This window comes from Dunckerocampus dactyliophorus, chromosome 2 (assembly GCF_027744805.1).
Source record: "Dunckerocampus dactyliophorus isolate RoL2022-P2 chromosome 2, RoL_Ddac_1.1, whole genome shotgun sequence".
NCBI classification, from domain to species: domain Eukaryota; kingdom Metazoa; phylum Chordata; class Actinopteri; order Syngnathiformes; family Syngnathidae; genus Dunckerocampus; species Dunckerocampus dactyliophorus.
The window spans coordinates 27,957,454-27,982,894 of NC_072820.1; the positions used below are offsets into that span (position 1 = coordinate 27,957,454).

Consider the following 25,441-nt stretch of genomic DNA (forward strand, 5'->3'; position numbering starts at 1 on the left):
CTCCAATCCACCTCTGGACTGCACCTTCCCTAAAAGCGTAGCTGCTTCGGACTTTTCACATGGTAGCTAAGCTCCAGTAATATACTGGTAATGACGACAACATTAATGAACTGTTTTTTTTCCTGCATTCTGAGATAGAGGGGAAAAAAGCCAAGAAGAATGATGTACATTGCGTAATTTGCGAGACCTCGTCTCCAAAGTTAAGCGTTGGTTCATGCTGAACGAACAAGACCAAGCAGTTGGACATGATGGTAGATGGTAGAGAGTGCTGTCAGGCTCTACAACACCTGCACCACCTGAACCATGTTGTAGTCAATATGTATTCTTTACACTGTATTCTTTACTTGCGTATCTTGCTTGCCGCTGTAACAAGTGAATTTCCCCGCTGTGGGAAAAATAAAGTACAAATACAATTTTTGGCAAGGCAAGCTGGTCCAGTCAAGGTGCCTGGGGTCCCAGTTCATGGACTTAGTGAAAAATGTCACGCTGAATGACAGCTAGTATAGTAGCTCCATCAAGAGAAAAAGGAGGAGTCTGATGCACAGGGACAGAAGAGAAAGACTTTACCTGGAAGACGTAAAAAAGAAAAAGAAAACTGTCCAACAGGTTTGGAAAGTCTGGCCAGAGATGCAGACAGGTGCACTGGTATACAACTTTTTCACTTTTAATAAAATACCGATATTGCAGCCTTTAATATCAGCCAGTACCGATCTTGATCAGATATCACCACGAGTCCATACATACTTTTATTGATTTAGTAGTGTGGGATGTTAGAAAAGTCTTGATTAAGTGATACTACACAGAGAACAATAGTCCTCCACAACAGTAGGTATGAGAACAAGTCACCCATTTACTTTTTTATGCATTTCCACAGTGTCGTGGCAGCCAGGCATAATACAGCGAGGTATAACGTCCTTAATGAAGCGTTCAAACTAGGGATGTCCCGATCCACATTTTTTGGCTTCCAGTCAGATTTTTTTTTATAGTCTTTCTGATCCGATCCAGTGCCGAGCCTTATTTTCTTTTTTTTTCAAACAATAATAACCTTTTGTTTTGTTGTGGAATATGGTTATGAAAAAAGTTCTTCAAAGCATTAAAAATAATTGAACCAAAGTATTGCTGAAAGGTTTTATTACACAGCATGACCAACAATGTTGGTTGGCTTTTGGAACAAACCTCTGAGTCAGGTCCCTAATCCAATAAAAGTCCATCCAATAAAAAAAATTAATTGGAAAAAATAGGCGTGCCAAATGCTTTTAGGGCAGGAATAATCGTTTATCATGGTTATAGACCAATATGTGGTGTGATTTAGAAAATATGGCTTTTTTTTTTTTTTTTACAAAGTTTCTTAGAGTCTCATGAAATCCGTTTAATTTTTCCCAAATTCCGTTTTTACCGTTTGAATTTTTTAGAATTACGATTTTTTTTTAATACCTTTTCCACTTATTTTACCAGCATATAGAGTGTTTGCTATTTGGGTTAGTGAATAAAATGTCCATTAATTAAATGCAAGAATCCTTACATTTATTGATGCAATACATCATTGGTCCATTTTGTCCAGTAAGTGAGAAATGGATGTAGCTTAGCTAACTTCTCTAATGGGATGTCAGCCTCAGCACATATTGCTACTACATCTTCAACAAACTGTAATGCCCGTGCTTGTGATTAAGGAAGATGTAATCACGGATGTAATTCCATTCACGTTATTAATGCACGATATTTTTATGACACCCCTTATCGTGTTTACACAATTAGACAAATGTGACTAAGAGTGATCTTATTTAAAGGCCGGAAGTGTGTTGTGTGTGTTGACAATGGCAATTGACGATCGATACGTGCTGGGTGCAAGAATAAACGTGCCTCCCGTCTTTTTCACTCAGAACCCGCACGGCTTCAGTGGGCATTGGAAAATGGTCCTAACATTAATGCGGTAAAACACAACACGGTGAAAATATACTCATCCAGCCTCATCCATCCAGTCCCACACACACACACAAACACACACACAGCTGCACTAGCACGCTCTGCTAAACTAAGTTAACCCCTGGTAGCTTCCATTCACGCTCAGTAATAGAGGAGTTTCCAGTGTTTTTCGCAGGGTTTTGACATGTTTAATAGTATTTATGATTAAATTCTGCCACGATTGTGCGGCCCGCACAATGACACAGCCGTCCAAGCACTGTGAAGGGAACTACTGCTGTAGCTACGGAGCTGGATATCCAACGTCAACTAACTTCGCCACGGTACATCGTGGACATTTTTGCTTGGCTGTGGTGCGTTTTCTTCTTCTTGCGGGTGGTGGGAGTTGAGTGACAAATGGCTTTGAGGCGCATTAATGTCAACTCCCACCAGGAAGTAATTGTCCTCCAGCTCCTGTGCTCCTCCATGACATCATCAGTGGTTGACTTTGTAGTTCTACCTGAGGCCCTGTCCGCATGGGAACGCTCCTGGGATTTTTTTTTTTTTTGGCAGGTTGAAAAAAGTCTTGACCATACTGTACCGGATCCGTAAATAGTTGCATCCATATGGGAACGCATCACTGGGTTCAAAACGATGTAATACACAAGGCACGGCTGTGAACACGCACAAAGACGGAACCACATGACACAGCAAACTGGAGAAGAAGAAAGTGGCCTTTCACTACACGCTAACAAAAACAAGAAGAAGGAGATGACGTGTGCGCGGCAAAAACCTGCATGGACATGGCTGCAGGGAAGGACTTTCCTCACGACCTCTGGAATGTGAGTAAATGCCAGGTTACGGCAAAACTTATGGCAGTCCAGAACAAATGTCGGCATGCCATTGATTCTGGGCGCCGAAGGGGTCACGGATGTGTGGTGCTAATATTTTTTTAACTTTACGAGGAAATATGGGGTGGGTCGCCAGCAGCCTGTGCCATCCTATCTGGTATCGAACGTGGGGATATGTTAGACGATTCTTCATCATCACCTTCGCCTGATTCTCCAGCTTCCCTAGACTCCCCTCACACCAGCACCAGCGACAGTCTTCCTGCTGGAGTGGTCAGCCATTGCAGACATTGGCTGCAGGTAGGTTTGATGATGCTTCGTTCCTTTTAGCCCTAATTGCTATGAGCTACATATATGTTATGCTGCAAGCACCAGCTGACTCACTAGATGGTAAAACCTAGACACAACTCCCAACATAAATATTCATTAAATGAAACATAAAGGCTGTTAAAGAGATTACTTAATGTGACCATGCATGACAGTGTTTTTGTTGTCTTTGTTCACATAGATGAAACTCCAGAAAGGACAGACTGAAGAGGATGGCCCCAATGGAGGCTTCTGTCCAAGAGGATCTTAAGATGAAAAGGAGGATGATCGACCTCATGGAGGAGTCCAAAAGGCGCAACACTGAAAACATGCAACAGCTGAACTGTAACATTGCTGCCATCACAGACAACCCTAAAGACACTTTGCTGCTTCTCAGAAATATGATGCTGGAGGGCCAAACTGCAATGACATCCCCTGCTGCACAGCCGAGTGGACAAGGTGGCACCCGCATGTACAGTCACATGCAAGCACCCGTACCTCACGGAACCCCAGCATACATGCACACACCACACCATCCTACAGACACAAGTGGGCGATATACACCACTACATGCCACCACACATACATCAACTTCTCAGGACCACAACTTCTAAGGAGAGCACTGCTGCGGGAGGACAACATCATCATGGAGTCTTTGTGAACACACTAATTGTGTGTATGTATGTGTGTATATATATATATATATATGTGTGTGTATATATATATATATATATATATATATATGTGTATATATATATGTATATATGTATATATATATGTATATATGTATATATATATGTATATATGTATATATATATATATGTGTATATATATATATATGTGTATATATATATATATATATGTATATGTGTATATATATATATGTATATGTGTATATATATATGTATATATGTATGTATATATGTATATATATATATATATATATATATATATATATATGTATATATATGTGTGTGTGTATGTATGTGTGTGTGTGTGTGTGTGTGAGTGTTTGTGTATGTAGTCTCCTGACTGTGTGGCCAACATGTTAACCACTAGGCCACTGTACATATATAGACTGTATGTGTATATATTTTTTTTGTGATCAATATTTTTTTTCATGCACAATTCTTTCTATATATAATTTATTTTTGCACACTGTGTACTACTAAAACCAAGCATATTTGTAATGACCCATTATTAAAATAATCATGAAACAGATGAATTTACTTCCATTATCTTTTAATAATTGGAAGGTTACATCTACCAACATATTTCCTATTGCTCAGAACCAGCAGAAAAAGTAAAGTGCACAACCATGTATAAAATTAACAAAGCATATTCTGGGTAATCAACATAAAAAATTTGCCATTATTCACAAATAAAAATCCTGAGCATACAATCTCTGACAAAATAATATTTTTGCTGTATAGAAAAGTTAAAAACAGCTTTCATACAAAATGTAGATTTCTGTGCCAGCGGCTCTCATACAAGAAGTATATTACAAATAACCAACAATACGATGCTTCCCTTATTCACAATTGCAGTGTCAGTAAAATGACGTTGCGATGGGACGTTGTATCTGTGTTCCAAAGTGCGCAACAAAGCACAAAAGCCCTGCTTCTCAACAACCGAATACGGCCACAAAGCCTTTGCAATAAAAGTGTTTCAAGAAGAAACACTTTCCTGAGTTGGGTGGAAAATTAGTTATCGCCTGCTTGATGGTTCTCTGTTTGGCAGCAGCTTCAGCTGGCTGTTTTTCTTCCTGGTTTGGTGGAAATGTGCTTTGTGGTTTCTCATATTTGTTGTGTTCCCAAAATATTTTAAGATTGAATTACAAAGTTTGCATATTGTCTGGCTCTTGTCCAGCTCATTTTTACCTTCAACTACGTGAAAGCCAAAGTTCTTCCAGACGCTGGCTTTAAATCCAGCAGGTACGGGTCGGATTATTGCGTGTCGCTTGGCTGGATGGCGATAATCGCACTAGCAACAATTTGTGCGTTTGTATACGTGCGTGTTCGTGCAGGCAACACGATCCCAGAAAGTTGACAAACGTTCAACTTTTCATCGCTGTCGCCCAGACGAGGACCAATCAGCGGGAGTTTCATTGATGGACCAATGAGCAGACAGGATGCTAATCAGTACGCTATACTTGCCGTGTCAGATTTCCCAGAGCTATTTGACATTTCTAAAAAAGAATATAAAGATGTAAAGAAGAAAACTTGCTGGTGCCAAAGTAAAGAGCGGGTAAGTTTACATTCATTTACACGGACATTTATGTAAGTTTATCTTCAATACTAGCAAGATCCGGTACTAACAAGACAGCCAATCAAAACTATGTGAGACTCATTCAATTTGCTCTGGATGTGAACGTGAACACGTCGCTCACCCACGTAGGTATTTCATTGCATAGTAGAACTGCCTGTTTTACTATGCATATGACAATAAAACTCTTGAATCTTGCATCTTGAGGGAGTCACAGCCGCTCGTCGCCTCCCGTGTGCACGGTTTGATAGTTTCGCCAGTCGCAGGCTCCCGTGTGTTCCGCCCAGTACACTTAGGTGCACCACCATAAACTGTCAGGGCGGCACTTCTGCTTTCCGTTGTTTTGTTCCGTCAGCATCGGTTATTGACATTTATATATATATACATACATATATATATATATATATATATATATATATATATATATATATATATATATATATATATATATATATATATATAAATTAATAAATTGGGAGTTGGACAGTGTCGGCATATCGGGGGGGTAAAAAGCCAATATCGGAGATCACTATATATATTTATGTATGTATGCTGTATATATGTACTGTATATATACACTGTGTGTGTATATATACACGGTATATATATTTTTTAGTGTACATTAGTTTTTTTAATACTGCATGTGCACACTTTTTCAATCTTGTCCCATAAAGAAAAAGCAAGAAAGGTTGCAGTTATTTATTTACTGCACCAAAACAAAAAATGTAAACATATATGCCAATGTAGTAGTACAGCAAATAGTAGCAAAGGTAATAAATACAGTACTAAAGTGGTGTGTTCTAGGGTCAAGGAACTTTGTGACCACTCTTCTGACTCTCTTTCTTTGAAGGAGTTAGAAGTATTCAATAGCCTTCCCTCATCGTGCATGCAACTGTTTGTAATGGTCCGATTGCTTTTCTCATGTTTGTTATTTGGCCTTCGATGTGAGGACAAAGTTCTTCACTCGGGGCCAAAAGAGAAGCTCTGGACATGCAAAAATTCGCTCTCCAGTCATCGTCCAATACGACACCATCCACAACATATTCCCACAAGCTGCTAGTTCTTCCATGTCGCACCCAAAATCTTTTCCTGGTGGCCCTTCTTGTTGGACACTGTTGTGGGTTTGAAAGAATCCGACACGTGATTGTATATGCGTCTCTGCTCCACATGGCGTTCATAGAGGGCGGTGAGGTTTTGTTGCAATATTGCTAATAGCGCCAGCTGCAGCACGAGCAAAGCTCTGAAGTCCGCCATTGCTGTTGTTATGCACGCGTGGCTCCCTCTTGTTCTTCTGGTGTCATAACAGCAACGGGGTGGCGTTTGGGTCGGTGACGTCATCGTTGCCATATTGCCTGTCTACACGGCCACTGCAAGCCACTGTTTTAAGATTTTCCCACTCTGGAAGCTGTTCTCAAAAAATACAAATTCAAGTCACCCAGCACAACGTTCCCGTGTGGACGAGAGGCTGAAACGCCAAGTCCCACAGCACAGCCATTTGGCTTTTCTAACTTTCATGCGGAAAGGACAGCCTAGTGGCTGAATTAATGTCCTAATCAGGTGTGAACAGCCATCACAACTAGCATCTTGTCACCATTGTTCTGTAAATGAGGCAGTTACTCTCTGCTCAATTAACTGAATAAGTGAATAAACTGAAAGTGAACTGTTGGTGCTTTGCCTTTACCAAAATAAATCTTTACCAGAATAAATCAGTGTGTTGTAACGGGAAAAGTAGAGGTTTACAACTACTGTACAATATTTTAATCACGCCACTGTGTGTTCAACAGGCTACAATTAGTTTTGACATTTCCACTTTTGTTTTCCATCTATCTTTATATCTATTTTTTAAAATTTCTTTTCTTATTTTGTTTTGTTCAGCAGGACTTTGTGTTTGTCAGCAATAAAGGTCAACTAGAACAGAGGTGCTCACACTTTTTCAGCCTGCGAGCTACTTTTAAAATGACCAAGTCTCGAAATCTATAAATATATACCTGTGCAATATACTGTATGTACTATATTTCTAAATATGGGTATTTATGTATGTTGTACATGGACTGTACTGTATATCAGTGGTACACACACCTTTTCAGCATTCAAGTTACAAGTCGGCATGATCTATATCTTACTATAAAACATAACATATACAGTCATGGGGAAAATGATTAGACCACCCTTGTTTCTTCAGTTTATTGATCCATTGTAATGCCTGGTACAACTAAAGGTACATTTGTTTGGACAAATATAATGATGATAACAAATATAGCTCATAAGAATTTATGTAAGAGCTGATATCTACCAACTTCCATGGTTTTCTTGATAATAACCAAAATCGCTTAAGTTCTTACATGTATTGCTATAGCATTGTACTGCCAAAAAATGTAACTCTTATGAGCTATTTTTGTTGTCAATGTTATATTTGTCCAAACAAAGGTACTTTTAGTTGTATCAAGCATTAAAATGAACAAGAAACTGAAGAAACAAGCGTGGTCTAATCATTTTTTCCATGACTGTATATCAAATCTAACCGGTAAACTTTGAAACTACTACACTAAATACTAATGATTAGCATTTAACATTCACAGTTTGAAAGTTTACAGGTAATCAAAGTAGTTGATATCGTTCAACAATTCACAATTCAGTTCAATATGGCAATAAAGATAATCACACATAATTCCTCAATAGTTGTGTATAACCTGACTAGTGTGTCAGTTAGCCATGTAGCATTCATCATACTCTCAGTTCATGTATGACTTCTGTTAGCTAACTGCAAATGCTATTATTTGCTATCAAACATTACAGATATACAAGAAATGAAAATGATTATGCAAAAGACATTGCAGCCCATGCAACATATTAAAAGGGTTTCTGCAATGGGCACATTTTCCAATTATTCATGAAATAATACTTTAACAGGCGGAAATGTACAAAACATGCATTTCTTAGTGGAGTTCAGGACGCCAAGCTAAGCTATCAGAAATGGACTTTTCTAAAGTTTGAGCACTCCTGATGATTTTTAAGATTTTCCTTTATAGATCACTGGTTGTTCAGATCAGCAATTTCAGTTAGGGTAAATATATCATATAGCAGACCAACACGGTGATATATGAGAAGTGAAATGAAGTTTATAGGATTTACTGAAAGTCTGCAATAATTATTGAAACAAAAGTACAGTAGACAGGTGCATAAATTTGGGCACCCCAACAGAAAAATGACATCAATAATTAGTAGATGCTCCTTTTGCAGAAATAACAGCCTCTAAACACTTTCTATAGCTTCCAATGAGGGTCTGGATTCTGGTTGAAGGTATTTTTCACCATTCTTCTTTCCAAAACATCTCCAGTTCAGTCAGGTTTGATGGTTTCCGAGCATGGACAGCCCGGTTTAAAATCACACCACAGATTTTCAATAATATTCAGGTCTGGAGACTGAGATGGTCATCTATTCCAGAATGTTGTACTTGTTCCTCTGCATGAATGCCTTAGTAGATTTTGAGCAGTGGGTCATTGTCTTGTTGAAGTATCCAACCCCTGCGCAACTTCAACTTGTCACTGGCTTGTCCAAATGTGGCATGTGCGCAGAAAAGGCTTCTTCCGCATTACTCTCCCATACAGCATTCCCTTGTGGTAAGTGCGCTGAATAGTTGAATGATGCACAGTGACACCATCTGCAGCAAGATCATGTTGTATGTCTGTGGGTTGAGTTCGACTGTTCTTACCATCCTTGGCCTCTGCTTATCTGAGATTTTGCTTGGCCTGCCACTCCTGGCCTTAACGAAAACTGTGCCTGTGGTCTTGCATTTCCTCACTATGTTCCTCAAGGTGGAAATTGACAGCTGAAATCTCTAAGCTGGCTTTTTGTATCCTTCCCCTAAACCTTGATGTTGAACATGCTTCATTTGACAGTTGTTTTGAGGCTCCCATGTTGCCACTCTTCAGAGAAGATCCAAAGAGGAGAACAACTTGCAATTGGCCCACCTTAAATACCCTTTCTCACGATTGGCTTCACCTGTGTATGTAGGTCAAGGGTCAGTGAGCTTACCAAACACACTTTGTATTCCAATAATTACTGCTAAAGGTATTCAAATCCATTGAACTACAACGGTGCCCAAATTTAGGCGCCTGCCTACTTTTGTTTAAATCATTATTGCGCGCTTTCTGAACTTCGTTTCACTTCTCATATCACTGTGTTCGTCTGCTATAACATATATTTAACTGAAAGTGCTGATCCGAACAACCAGTGATTTCTAAAGGAAAATCTTGAAAATGATCAGGGGTGCCCAAACATTTTCATACCTTTGTGATCTACTGGTAGCTCGCAATTGATGTAATGGGCACCCCCTGAACTAGAAAATTCTCGGGGGGAATTTTGACAGGCATGTCCTGTGTTGTGAACGTCTGGCCCAGTGTTTGCTAGCATGCTTCAATGTCATTGCCATGTGAGTAAATCAGCTAAAATGCTATCAGTTAGCAGGCAAGGACCTAGCAAGATAGCGCTAAATACCGAAAGTGCCAAGGCAGTTCTATAGTGTTCTATCATGTCATATCTGTATTTACATGTGGAAATTAGCTAAGATGCTAATAAGCTAACAGTTAATATGCTACCATCAAAAGTGCTAAGACTGGCCTATAGTGTCAGCATCATGCCATGTCTGTATTTGCATTTAGACATGAGGAAATTAGCTTAAATACTATGATGCTAACAGTTAGCATGCTAGCACCTAGCAAGATAGCACTCTATACCGAAAGTGCCAAGGCAGTACCAAGATACTAAACCCCCAGTTGCCCCTAATGCTGCGTCATCAGTAGGTAAATGTGCACTCAAAAATGCTTTGAGTGCCTTGGAGGTGGAAAAGCACTATACAAGTGAAAGCCCATTTACATGCTCACATGCTGAGCGTTCTAGCACCTAGCAAGATAGCACTAAGTACGAAAGTGCCAAGGCTGCCCTATGTTTCTACATCATGCCATGTGTGTATTAGCCTTTCGACATGAGGAAATTAGCTAAAATGCTAACAGTTAGCATGCTAGCATCAAAAGTGCCAAGTCTCGTCCTATAGTATCACTATATCATGCCATGTCCCTATATCATGCAATGTCTATATTTGCATGTTGACATGGGGAAATTAGCTAAAAAGGGTAACAGTTAGCATGCTAGCACCAGCAAGTTAGCACCTACTACTGAAAGTGCCAAGGCAGTTCTATAGTATCCCTACATCATGCCATGCATAAATTTGCATGTAAACATAAGTAAATTAGCTAACATGCTAACAGTTAGTATGCTAACACCTAGCAAAGTAGCAATACAGTATACGTATATTGCCAAGGCAGTTATATAGTGGCCCTACATCAAGCCCTGTCTATATTTACATATAGACACGAAGGAATTAGCTAAAATTTTAAAATGCTAAAAGTTAGCAGGCTAGCTGAAGGTGAAACATGGATAGATGACACTCTTGTGCATCTACCATCTTCCATCACACCACACCCAGTAGGCCTTTTTTTTCCCAGTAGATGTTTGAAGCTTCCATGCCAGCTTTTTTCACACATAACCCCCCCTACCTGATCTGCGCATTCTCGTGGAACTACATTCCAATGCCCTTGTGAACCGCTAATCTGGCAGGTAATGGCTGCGTTTACAAAACAAAGGTGGGTAATTGTAGTAATTGAGTTGTTAATTTTATAGCACACAGCCTTTCAGCTGTCCTCTGGGCATGTTAGCAGGAGTAAGAAAACCCTGGGACTTCTAGTGTTAATAAAGAAGGTGAGAAAGTATTGAATTCAAGTGGTAGCAAAACATGAACGTAGTGTCTGTGTGGTTCCGCCATCCCTCACGGCTCATCGTCTTTGCCAACGAGCCTTCAATTATTCCTTGTTTTTACTGTACAAGTTTCACATTGTTTTAAAAACTAGATTCTCTGTAAAAAGTGTTTAGTGTTAATATTTGTGGATGTCGGGAGCAGATTCATTTGATTTACATGATTTCTTAGGGTAGCAATTGATTGTTTTTTTCACAAACCCTTTGTAATGGATTAATAACGAAACCCGAGGTACCACCGTACGTGGAAGGCCAGTCATGAATAAAAATAGGACCCCCATGGTGTAACTTAGTGGAAAACACCACGTTGTTTTCCCATATGACTGTAAATGCTCTCTCTGTGTTTGGTGGCTCTTTTCATTTCCAGTAAATAATGTTTTGTATTAGTATTCTGAGAGAATTTGGAGTTATTTGGGGCTGTTTGAATTTTGCTCAAAGCCCAACGATCTTTTAATAACTTCACCCAAAGGAATTCCCGTGTCCCCTTGCGATGGAACAAGCCAGTCAGATCCCACTCGCTCTTTAACTTTCTTTTAGTCGCTCAAGATTTGAGGCCATTTTTCCCATCGCTGTCAGCCTGACCCACCCATGGGGTTTGATCTTAGCGCTTCCCGTACACACTCGCCACTATCAGTGACCGAGATAAAACCCTGTCAGTGTCTTGGACGGTGGCTCGTGTTCATTGAGTGAGAGCACAGGAAAGGGTTGAGAAAGGCCCAGTGTCACACGCCTCTGTGGAAAAGAGCCCCGAGGAGCACATGCCGCTTCCACCCGCCTGCCCCCAACCTACCACAACACCCACTGCCCTGCTTTGTGCCCCCTACAACCCTGAGCCACGCCCCTCCTTGATTTGGCAAGAGGCAGCCAATGGAGAATTTAATCAGCGCGGTTAAATCTTATTCATAGCGGCTGATGTGCAACGCAAGTGGAAGCAAATAGAGGAAAGAAAGCAAACACAGCAGAAACACCTTTTTTGTATGCAGGTGAACGCCGTTGATATGAGTTGTAAAAATGATGAGCGAGCTGCTCGCCAACTGCTTTCCCACACCAAACAATGCTAACATGCGAGCGCCACGAAGCGGAGCCACGAGTGTGGATAGCAAACCCAGAAGAACGTGAAGAAGATCGTGCATGTGATTTCTTGTCCACAACGACTGTGGAAGTTGTCCGCCACTTTCAAAGCAATGCGCTCTGCCTCCACCCAGAGGATTGGAGTGGAATAATGTCAAGTGCCACTTAGGACATGTGATTCTGACACTATGATAGCCTTAGGCAAAAATACCACCATTTTAGCGTTCCGTATTACAGCTCTAAAATGGGTTATTTTGAAATATTTTCATTCAAAAAACTTTTCTGTTGAACTGTAATTTGTAAACCATGTAGTAGAACATAATCAAAGTGGAACACATGTATTGAAAAGAATATACTGTATATACCAGGGGTCACCAACGTGGTGCCCACAGGCACCAGGTAGCCCCCACGACCACATGAGGTGCCCGCAAGCCTGCTTTTCATCCAGGTTTTCAGTTAATAATGTGTTGAAAGCAGTTGTCTCTGTCCAATAATATTTTATATACCACACATGCCGCACGGTAGTCTAGTGGATAGCGTGTTGGCCACACAGTCACAGTCAGGAGATCGGGAAGACCTGGGTTAGAATCTCTGTTAGGCGTGCATGTGTGGGTTTTCTCTGGGTACTCCGGCTTCCTCCCACATTCCAAAAACATGCATTTTAGGTTAATTGGAGACTCTAAATCAGGGGTGTCAAACTGGTGCCATGGGGGGCCGAGACACTGCAGGTTTCTTTCCAGCCAGTCACTAAAGCAGGTGATTTTAATGATCAACACCTTCAGTTTGAGGGAAGGAGCTCATCAATTAAATCACCTGCTGAAGAAACTGGTTGGAGAGAAAACCTGCAGCATCTCGGCCCTCCAGGGCACCAGTTTGACACATGTGGTCTAAATTGTCCATAGGTATGAATGTGAGTGTGAATGGTTGTTTGTCTATATGTGCCCTGCCATTGGCTGGCCACCAGTCCAGGGTGCACCCCGCCTGTCGCCTGAAGTCAGCTGGGATAGGCTCCAGCATACCCCCGCAACCCTAATTAGAATAAGCGGCATAGAAAATGAATGGATGGATGGGTGTTGTTTTGTTTCGCCCCATGAATGCAACATCTAACTTTTGAACGCACCATCTAACTTTCTCCAATGCTGCACAGACGCTACACAGACTATAGTGTATTTTTGTCCGTTTTCTCTCACCTCATATTTGGTCCCAAATGCTGATACTGTGTGGGATAGCATAAAGGTAAGAACTGATGACGTTATTGAGCGCTAATGTGCATATTTCTGAAAAACAAACTTGGGGCTTGTACTGGTGGATGGTGGCTCCGTATTCATTTTGCGCTTTGTGTTGTTTGTGTCTTCGTTTTAGCCAATACATAACAAATAACATTAGATCGCTATATTGTAGCCCACCCACGCCTCAAACCTTCCTTCCTCCCTCCCCTAATTGTCTCTTTTTTACAGTTAAAGATTAAACTGCATAAAAATGTTTGTAAATTTTTGTTTGGCCCGTATGAAAGAATTGCTGTTCACGGCTGTCTGGTATTGTGGTACATATCCGTGGTGCGTGCACGTGCACAACAGTCAGCAGTCTCAGAGAAGCCACCGACAATTACGAGTCGTTGTGTGGTTATCAATTTGCAATCATTAGCTGACAACAAACATAACTTGTGTGTATGTGTGTGTTTGTTTGCATGTGTGCGTGTGTGTGAGCGCGTGCACATGTGTGTGCACAGGAGCCACGGCATACAGTACATTCATTCCCTTTAAGGCTCTAATGTGCCAGTTCTGCAGGATCTGTGTGTGAAAAAGGCTTGTATTCCGCTAGTTGCTAAGCTAGGAAGAATACCTCAAGCACTACTTTGTAGGTATAATCGTTCAGCCATGGCGGAGGTCTGCACCGGGCGAGGTGTGTGATACATCTGCAGTCAACAGTTGAATGTGAGACTCGGGCCAGCTGGATCGGCGGTTGTCTTCCCCACTGAGAAAAATCATCAGATCTGCTGAGAGGATGTCTCCCACAGCATGTGATTTATCAGCCTCCGGTTGGGGGCTACGTTGAGACTCATGCACAGTGCTAGCGTAGAGCCAGTGCTGAGTGCGCGTGGTCATGTGGTGGTTCTGGGCGAGGGGAGAAGTCTGAAGGTTGAATGACTTGTGTGCAGGAAGCAAGGAGCGATATTGGCGCAAAAGTCCTGGGAAATGTCTCAAAGTCATTGATAAGAGGAGCACCTCTCATAATGCCCCCCATTGTTCCTGAGAAGGAGGCCCACACTGCCTCCACTTCATTTACTGCCACAACTTCAACAACAGGACAACTTTCCATATGTGGGCCTTTTGAAGGTTGACTTTTGAAAATCGACCAGTCCAGGGTCAAGCACTAAAATTGCACATAAAAAAATCAGGGAAACAGCGAGTCCGCGGAAGGTGAACCGCGTGGGAACACTATATATCCAATATATCTGTGTGTATGTGTGTGTGTGTATATATCGCACACTTACAGTGGTGTCAAAAAGAGTTGGTTGTGGAAAAACGCTAAGTTAATAAATAAATTAATTCAAATAAAATATTTACCATAAAAAAAAAAAAATTGCAGCACAACACAGCGGTGGCAGTCCCATGCAGCCCACCACCACAGCTTCAGAAAATCCTAGGGGAAACTTGGTCCCGTGAGTCCAGTTCTGGTCGGATTTCGGTGATGAGGAATGTAGTTCCGGGTTAGTTGCTGGGGCCACTTGTTGGCTTGTCAAAACAATATGCATTCAAAGAGTAATACTTTTGCATCACAAAAATGCCTCCTCAAAAAAAAACAGACTTCATAAATCGCTTGGCGTTAATTTCTCTCTGTTTGTATCGATGCGCGCTTTCGCCTGTCCATTGTTGTGTGTGTGATGAAGATGGCTGTCCCACTTGAGTCACGCATAAACACAACAATGGACAGGTGGTTGATACGAACAGAGAGAAAGTAACGCCGAGTGATTTGTCTTCATCTTGATCATACACGCTCGTATTGATACGAACGGAGAGAACGCAGAGCAATTTGTGAGGTCTGATTTTTTTTTTTTTTTTTTTTTTGAGGAGGCAGTTTTGTGATGCAAATGTTTTACTCTTTTGAACGCATGTTGTTTTGAGAAACCAAACTCTTTACTGAAGTGGCCCCACCAACTAACCGGAACTATGTTCCTCATCACCGAAATCCAACCAGAACTGGGCTGGACTAAGTGGGGGGTAAGTCACTGTTGATGCACTACACTGCAGATGGGGATGTCATACAACTTAATTAATTTGAGTTATTGCTTTAAAAGGGAAAAAAAACATCCAAACCTACATGACCCTGTGTGAAAAAGTGACTAAATACCTGGTTGGACCACCCTTAGCAGCAACAACTGCAATCAGAGAACATTGAGGACAGGTGTGTCAGTAATCGGTAATCAGAAGAGAAATGTGTTCATGTCTCATACGAATTGTGGATGATGGGCTAAATTCCAAAAAAGCGTGAAAAACATGCAAAAAAAAAAAAAAGAAATCGAGAAGGGGGCAAACAATTTTTCACAATCTTTGCTACTGTGAATGATAGTACAGTAATATGGAAGTGGTAGTGTTGGAAGTACACATGAAGTGCTTTAGGCACATCTTGCAATCCAACCTAACTCGGTGTTGCCAGCGTCAGCATCAGCAACTGACGTGTGGCTGTTTTTTATATTGGAGTTGAACAGCTGCTTGGTACTTGTTAATGTCCAAGCTGTAGCTGTAGTAATTCTACATTTGATCAAATTTTACATAAGATTTGTCAAACCAACCCACATAGATGTTCGGATTTGTCTGCACCCTTAATCATCGAGCAGTTGTATTGATGCTTATTGGATTTGGCTCAGTGCTAGCTTTCAAGTACCAGTGATCACCAGTTCCGTTTCATAACACAATTTAGTGACATTGTCACAATATTTAGTGAGAAAGGGGCGCATGTACTGTAAGTGTTTCTTACATCATGTGTTTATTCAGCAATTAAATACAAGCCGAACAGGTGAGCGGGAGTGAGGTCCACCTCCATAACGCCCTGCAATGCATGTCTAAAAGCTGTAAAAAAACCCCACAATGCAACCCAGTCCCTGGCCAACAGAGCCAAGAAGGTAGAGATTGGACACAATGACTTGCTGCATGGGTGTCTAAAGTGTGGAACACATGGCCATTTGTGGAACGGATAACTTTTGTTATAGATATAGGCATCTTACTGCTCAGTTAGTTTATCCATAATCGGAATAATAAAGATGAAAATTTCATTATCCGTGTGGCTGTGTGACATCTGTTCTCCCCCCTTTTTTTTTGCTGCCGAATCACGACATGACCTCTACAAAATGCCCCTTAGAATTTAGGTGACCAGACCAACACTACCTTCACAACTGCCGTAATGGGGCAGCCCTCATATAGCATATACAGTACAGGGAATGTCCATTCATACACTGTATTACTGAACATTGTTTTCACATTAAAAAAAAGCTGTGGCGGCTTGTATTTTACTGTGGCACTTCGCCACGATCCATTACATGTAGCAGAAACCCTGAATAGTGTGCAGAAGTGTCGGGGCGCCACTGGTGGTGTTCTTTTCCATGACCGTGTTCTCCTCAGCAGTCGTGGTGACAAAGTCAAGTGTAAATAAATAGAATACATCAGGGTTTTACCTAGAATTTTCTGAAGCCGTCGTGGTGGGCTGCATGGGATTGCCGCTGCTGTGTCGTGCCATTGCTGCGTTTGCACTTAAAAAAAAAAATATGACAAATAGCAATTTTTTATGACTTAATTTATTTATTATTTATTTATAACTTATTTATTTAATGTTTTAAGTGAGTTGAAAATGTTGGGCCTCTTTTTGTTACCTGACGTATTTAGTCCAATAGTACTATGTGACTACTAGAAATGTGTCCTGTATAAAGAGTATAAATTCAGAGTCCAAAGTTATGATAGCACAGCATTATTAAAGATACTTTGACAAAAAGAATGCTATTTTATGTGACTGCCAACAAACATTTAATTGTAGTTATTTAGAAAGTACATCTCCACTCAGTATGCTCATTTGTCATTAAATACAGGCATCATGTTTGAATAGAACACTAAACTACTACTAAGAGTGAAGCAAATATTCTTTGGTGAGCTACTCAAGCATCACTGTCTAAAGCTGGACACACGACGTGTTTGTTGAACACCTCAGACACACATCTAGTGTTTTCAAGACAAGCCATAAGTATTATAATGATAACAAGAGAGCAAGGTTGTTAAGTGACACTTTAAAAAGTAAGTTAGCATGGATGTGATACCACTTCTAGCTCGCCTGTGATCCAGCTAGCTAATGCCAGAGAGGCAGTGCAAATGGGTAAAAGACGCCAGAAAGTGGAATGAGATTGAAACATGAGCAATCACACACGCTGGCATAGATCGGCTTCACATGTGACAAGCTGTCGTCAATTGACTCCACATTTTACGGCCTATTTTTTAATTTGCCCTTTAATAAGGAACACAGTGAATGTCAACACAAAGCACTTGCGCCGCATAGAGTGCCGAAACATTAGCAAATGCCGACACGGCAGAGAGGCGATTCCGGTGCATGTTTTTCAAAAGAAAGTGCAGTGAAACATTTGTATGATCTTTAAAATTGTATTCAAACTAATTGTGGTCAATATGTGCGTAAACAATTAGCTATACATGTATCTATATAGCATATGCAATATATACATTCATACGATATACTGTATAACTTAACATTGTTTTCAAGTTAATTTGTCAGGCGTGGCGGCTTTTATTTTGTAGTGGCGGGCCGCCACGATCAATTACATGTAGCTGAAACTCTGATACATACATTGGGGGTTCAAATGCAGGTTACTGCAACTTTACGACTAAATACTAATTACTGTAAATCAGTACTGTGGCTCTTTCAGTTACTGGAAAGGCCGGGCCCATTCATTTACTCGACTGCAGAGAGTACCCGGTGTCTATTTGAAGTAAGGCCTCTGTGTGAGAGGGGTGTTGATTCCTGTCACATATTATGGACACACCTGCATGAACAATCATGTCCAACACAGACGAGCGCCAGCACTCTGGCAAAGTTCCACCTGTTTGCAGTTGCTGCATGTGTCTGAGACCATGTGGATAAGTATTTTGGTTTTCTTTATTCATTTCTTCCCTAAGGTTTGACAAAAATGTACAAAAACCGAGGGAATTTTCCCCACAGAAAATAATGTAAATGTAATTAATCTGTTCCAGACACAAAAATATGAAGAAATAATAACATTTTAATAGAGAATAATTCTAGTTTTACGTGCAGAAAACAATGTGAAATGACTTATTGTAGATGCAGACTTCTTGCACATCAAGGTGAGACTGAATTCAACAGTTTCTCACCTTCTACATCAAATTGCTTTTTTGTTTTTGGCCCAGTGCCAGGTTATTTTAGCAGCCACACACTGCGGAATGATACGGTACACGGCAAATGGACTAGTTTGTTAGATGTAATATTGTACCAAAACCAAGACAGTGTACAAAAACCGTGGCTAAATTTTGGTTAAAATTTCAGATGAAAACAGATTCATCGAAAACTGTAGCGTACAAAAACCGAGGACTGACTGTATTTTCTTTCTTTTTTTTTTTTTAACCCAATTTTTGTGGCTTGGTTATAGTGTAAAGCAGGGCTCTTCTACTACATGACTATGAAAGCCATAGTTTGACAAAAGGCTAGACAAAAGGCTTTTCAATACTTGCATTTCATATGATTTTCATTCCACAAACATTAAACTCTCGATCTTTGAAATAAAACTGTTTTAGTATCCCAGCTTAAGTGCAGTGACCAAAAGTAAGTATCACAGCAGTATTTCAAGTCAAATGAAAGTCAAACACGAAGTTTCTTTTAGGCAGTATTTCAAGTAAAATAAATGTATATCAAACAAAAAGAAAGTTGCAGTATTTGAAGTAAAATAAAAAGTACATCAAATAAACACAAAATTACATCGAAGCAGTATTTAAAGTGAAATGAAGATTGTCCAGTCGGCGTAAGCTGGAAGACAACACACAAATGAACACACTTGGCAGCATCTTCTTTCCATATTTGATGCTTTTTCATTGGCTGATCAGCAGCAGCATTTGGCCCTTCATCACATCTGCTTTTTCTCTTTAGCAAGGATCCATGCTGTCCGGTGGGAAGCTATATTTATTTTATGTTGTGTCGAGCAGGACCGAGATGACATCTGGCTTTGCTTGTAGTTTGTCTTTCAAGTTTTTCATTTCTGTCTGCGTGTATCCAAAGCGAAGGGATGGGCTGTGTCAAAGTTTCCATGTTTGTTTGGTGTGAAAGAGTCCCTCTGTAGGTTATATTCCTTGGAAACAGCGTTTACTTGATAAACACATCATCTTTGTCGTGCCCTATGAAATCTGTTTGATTTTTTCCCAAATTCCGTTTTTTCTGTTTAAATTTTTAAAAATTCCATTTTTCTCTTTTTACACTTATTTTACCACTATAGATTGTGTTTGCTTGTGTCAGTGAATAAAATTACTGTTAAATAAATGCAAAAATGTATTGATACAATACATCATTGGACAATTTGCCCAGTATTTTTCTAACTTTGTATTGCTACAGAATGCTCAACAAACGATCGCATCTGTGCTCGTGGTTAAAGGTGTAGTTGCAGAATGCAATTGCAATCGTTTTGTTGATGTAAGCTATTTTTTTAAAAAGACACCCACTTACTTTGAAAGCCGGAAGTATGGTGTGTGTTGAAAATATATTTTGACTGTTGCCAAGTGGGATACCTAGCTCTTGCAACCGGGGCTGTTGTCTTTATTTCACACACTAAGTCAGCGGGTATGGGCATCCTAAAACGCTCGGTTACATGACCTAAAACACAACTTTGGCACACACACAGCCCGCTAGCATGCTCTGCTAAACTAAGCTAACCCAGACAGTTTACAGTGGCCATTGCTGTACGTGAGCTCACGCTCGGTAAAGAGGGTTTTCATGGACTTACTTCAGAGAGGGCTGGTTAGTGTTTGGAAGCACATGCCGCTATGAATGAGCGGTCCGCTGGGAAATATTTCCCCACACAACGTTCCTCCTGCTCACCATTACAGCATTTAATTCAAAATATGTCAATATTTGCGAGATTCCGCATTTAAAAGTAGATTCCGTTTTTATTGGCCAATTCTATGATTCCGTTAACGCGGAAATAATCGGGCCCTAACTTTGCCATGGCATTTTTTTTATAACTACATATTTATATTGCTGTTAAAAGTCAGATTTTCACTATCTACTTTTTATTTTTTTTAAAAGCTTCGATAGCGGCATGTTTAAGAGAGAGTTGTGTTCTTTTTTATCTACTGATACCTCTGTGACGTGTTGGCAGAGCCCTGGAAGCCCTGCATGAACGAGTACGTCTACATTGACTGAATGCTTTTTATGATTTAGGTGATGTTGAGCTGGCCGAATGAAAACTTTGGTGGGCCTGATGTGGCTGGCGGGCGGCCAGTTGAAGAGCCCTGGTGTAAAGGATAACTATCTAGTTTTTAGGACGCTTGTTAGCATTTCCCAGTGTTGTGTTTTTGTGTTGTGTTGACTGCACGCCGTTTTACTGCAATGATGCCACACTGCTTAGGTTCAAAAGCCATCCATTTCCCATCATGCCTTTCTCAGCGCTTCCTCTTTCTTTCCCCCCAGGAGTTCTTTGACCATGCAAAGAAGCTGTGGGACGATGAAGGGGTGAAGGCATGCTTCGAGAGGTCCAACGAGTACCAGCTCATCGACTGCGCACAATAGTGAGTGGAGACTTTTTGTTTTTTTAGTACTAAGTGTGTTTTTGGTTGCATATTCAATAAATGTTTGTCGCATCTCCGTCAGTGGTGTCGGCATGAAGCTGGAGCTGGAGGCACCACAGTGTGCGCTTGTGTCTTGTCATATGTGAACACGAGCGGGATGTTTGCTGTGGGTGTTGGCAAGACAAGCAAGCAGCGAAGTTTGTCCTTTTGTAAAATGTATACATGTGTCTGTTCACCTGCCGTGTGACATTTGCAATGTCCCCCTCCCCCATTTACTGTAAATACACTCAGCAGCCTCATCATTAGGTACACCTGTACTGTCAAAGGTTTTGTTTTGGGCCTTGGCAGAGGTCTGTGGCTTTCCAATGGGAGTTATTGTCTATAGGCATAAGTTACATTGTGCAGGCATTCTCACTTAAAAGTTTCTCTTTTGTCCTTATTTATGGAGACCTATTGCTAAATTCCAGCGGGACAAAAGCGTATGTGGGTCATGATCAGTTTTTGGTGGCCACCTGCACGGAGAGTTTTTTCTTTTTTAAACAATTGTACAACTGCAGTCACTGTTTGGAAATCCTGATAAGTGCAGTGTGGCAAGGCTTGCTGCTGTTGGACAGTCATGTATTTTTTTTCTTCTTCATGTCTTTGTCCTCACATGTAGGTGAGCACGTGCTGCAGGCCATTTGTGCCCTCCCATCCCAAAGGTTTTAATCAGTGACTGGGCCGTGTTGTTGTGTGGCCCGCTGTTAAGCGGGGTCTGGCGAGTCTTACTGCGTCTCAGCGTGCAGACATGGCGTCTCAGAAGGCTCTTACTGAATCGCTCGGCTCCTTGAACATACATTTGACTGCAGGTCAAGTCTTGGCCTCGCGCTCTCTTTGCCTAAGAGCACAAAAGGAGGGAGCGAGTCAGGTGACGCTCACATGGCTGTAAGCACCGCCTTCCAGGCCACAGTCTGTACTTCCTCTTTCTCTGCTGTCTGAGAGGTGTTTATTTAATGACACACTGTATGTCATGTTTTCTGGTGGGCACAATATTAGACATGGCGCTCAGTTCAGGTGTGCCTAATAAAATGGACATGAAGCCTATTTCCATCAACGTTAACATTCAGGAAGTCATCATAAGACTGGATTCATGAAAATTAATAGAATTTTTCACAGTTGACAAAGTGCTTGAGTTATGGTGAAAGTGCTGGGAAGGACTTGAAATTTCTCTGCCTAGAAATTGGGCTGAATATTTACGCTTGTTTGATGTAAGCATTCAATACAAAAGCATGTCCTATCCATAAAACCTGCTTTCAATTTCTTCTCTGCTATTGCAAGACAAAATGTAAGCTTGTTTATTACTAGATACTGTACACCATATATTTTTTTCTAACTAATTGTGATAACTTCCTGCTCCTCAAGACATGCCGATAACCAATATTTTTTTATATCTATTTTTAAAACATGTTATGTAACTGTAGTTTGTGTACACCTGGAGGTAAGAACGACTCAAACAAAGCTGGATTTGACTAACTGTACCTGTAGATTTCCATCCATCCATTTTCTATGCCTCACGAGGGTCGCGGGGGTATGCTGGAGCCTATCCCAGCTGACTTTTGGCGAGAGGCGGGATACACCCTCGGCTGGTCGCCAGCCAATGGCAGGGCACATATAGACAAACAACCGTTCACACTCACATTCATACCTATGGACAATTTAGAGTCGGGAATCGTAGATTTGTTTTAACCAAATATCATGACATCACTACTATTATTTAAAAAAACAAAAAAAATAGCGGTGGCTGTAGGGCTGCAACTAACGATTATTTTAAAAATCGATACAACATCGCATCATTTGGTGGTCAAGGTGTGAAGTACGTAGCAAGATGATATGGTCTGCACTGGACAGGCACAGCCATAGCTATTTGTAGTTTCACTGTTCTACCACTAGGTTTTGTGTGTACACATGGTAAGAGTTGTGCATAAATGTATGCATTTCCCTACATACAAGTACAAGTGGATAAATCCCATACTTGCATGGGAATGTTCTTACGCACGCTGTATGTATACATGTATATCTCTGCAGTGGTTTGTTTTGCAAGATATCAGAAAAAGGCAAAAATGGTGATTGCTCTTTTCCAAAGTCAAAGCTAATGTGTGTGACTATCTTGTTTTGCCTCAAACACAAAGATAATAGGTCTGCTTTCATATATGACTAAGGAAATTAAAAAATAGTCAGATTTGGGAGGCTGAAATTAGGATATTTACAGTACAGTTTTAAATGAAACGATTGATTGATTACCAAAATAGTCTATTAATTGGATAATCGATTAATAATTGATTCATCAATTAATTGTGGCAGCTCTAGGTGGCTCAGAAGTATGAAGCGTAACTCCAAGGGGGATCTTCAACAATGGTAAAGAGCTGGCTGTCCAGCGGCATCATTATCGTTTCCTTGATGAAACTACAGGTCGTTTTAGCCATTGGGTCATCTCTGGCAAACTCTTAGCACTTTTCAAATACCGCTGCGATAGGAACAAGCCCTGGGGGTTGTAGCGAAGCTGGCTTTTCAGGTGGCTGATAAGGTTTGATGTGTTGAAGCTCCATGTTTTTTTTACCCTCATCGCAAATGTTTGCAGAGCATTTGGAGCATTTGGCCAAATGTCCTACTCTGAAACAGTGAGAAGTCCCACACCATCGACACCATGTTTGTTTACACATGAGCTCGGAAAGTTATGACAGGCCATTTGCAGGACGTCACAGAAAAGTGGCACTTGATCTGCTCACGCTAACCCACCTTCAGCACAGTACAGGTATTTTTCCCTCATTGGAGTTTTTTTTTTGAGCGATTATTGGAGCTATTTTTTAATGAATTTTCATAAATTTTTAATTAAAATGTGATTTATCTGTATGATGTCATAATTCATTGTATTGGCCCGTAATTATCGTGAACCCTTATTTAGACATTATATGATCTTTGTTTTAATTTTAACAACCAGGGCTGTCCCTTCCTACACACACAGTGTGTAGGGCCCTGCGGTCCATGGAGGCCCCATTTTGCGCGAGGGTGCGCATTCTCAGCAAATGTATACCAAGGGATTGAGAATACTTTTTTCAAATGTAGTCACGATTGTTGGGGGGTTTTTTGGGTTTTTTTTGGTAGTAAACGTGAAATGTTCACATATCTGCATGAAATGCTTTGGTCCTGCCTGAGTGCACATCAGCACTGCTGATGGTACTGCCTCTACTAAACTAAAGGCCGCTTTCTATGAAATTTTACAACAAACCTTTTCCCTGCCCTTTCCTGCTCTCACCAATTAGAGCAAAGTCACCCTCGGGGACAGACATTTTTTCAGTCATTATCGCCAATGGACGGCCACGGCATGTAAATCACTGTCACAATTGTTTCAGTGCTGTCAGTGCCATTGAACATCATCTTCTTCATTGCACTTCAACTTCACTCGCCCTTTTTCTTCCAGCAGCTAACTATCCCGGTAGGCCTTATGCTGGACGGCCCTCTGGGCAGGAAATAAGTAGGAGCCAGTGGGAAGCACTTGTTCCTGCCAAACAGCAAGTTCATATTGATGCTTTTGGAATTCATTGATCCGCCCTGTGCGTCGCACATTTCTGTTTTAACGGCACAGATGTGCGTTTGCCAAGGGATTGATTGGGGGCTATTTTCAGCCGCTCAGGACCCGTTCCATTGCAGAGCTTTGGAAAGCCCAATCAAACTTTTAGATCTTTTTTTCAACACACACATATAACCTTGTAGTACTCACGCTCACTGTGGGAAATGAGCAAAAGTATTTGGTCATGTTCCACCTACAGGAAGTGAACAGTGATTTTTTTTTCTGTCAACAGCTTCCACTCTTCTGGGTGTTTGACAGGCTTCTTCCACACAAAACTCCTACAAGCACACCTTTATGGAGCTTTGCTTTGTGCATTGGCAACAGAAAGGGGCCTTCCCCAAACTTATGATTATGCTTTGTTTGTTTCAAACAAAACATCTTATGTTTACTCTTGCACAATTCAACACCTTGGAAAAGGAGCAGTTGTTGAGGAGTGGTTGATTTACAGTTGTCCCTTGTTTATCGTGGTTGTAAATTTCCGCTAAGTAGGATTCAATATTAATAAATTGAATATTTTCGTAGTTATAGCATAGAAAACCTGTTAATGACCTTCTAAAATGTTTTGTAACATTATTAGAGCCCTGTAGACATGAAATAACACCCCTGGCTACAAGTCAGGAAGTCTCCAATAAATAATTAGTAAGGACACTTTTTGGGTGCTACTGGATGAGTCATCACTATGCATGTTCTGCATAGAGTTAAGAGCGTGTCAGGGCCGCACTCACAACGCATCAGACCAAAAAGCTTCTGAATCAAAACGAGAGTGCCAAGGAGAAAGGGACACTTACCACCTCAGAAGGCCCAGAACTGAGCCTGTGTCGGTAAGTTTCCGTGCTTTCTTCTGGCTT

At 40.8% G+C, this 25,441-nt stretch overlaps 1 protein-coding gene across 2 annotated transcripts in view; it reads left to right on the forward strand.

The window, feature by feature from the left end:
* Nucleotides 1-25,441, forward strand: part of LOC129169320 (guanine nucleotide-binding protein G(olf) subunit alpha) — a 91,545-nt gene that overhangs the window by 23,976 nt on the left and 42,128 nt on the right. For both annotated transcript variants that reach the window (XM_054755652.1, XM_054755661.1), the window contains exon 5: nt 20,889-20,986. In XM_054755652.1, coding sequence (XP_054611627.1) covers nt 20,889-20,986 — 98 coding nt within the window. The remainder of the gene's footprint in view (nt 1-20,888; nt 20,987-25,441) is intronic.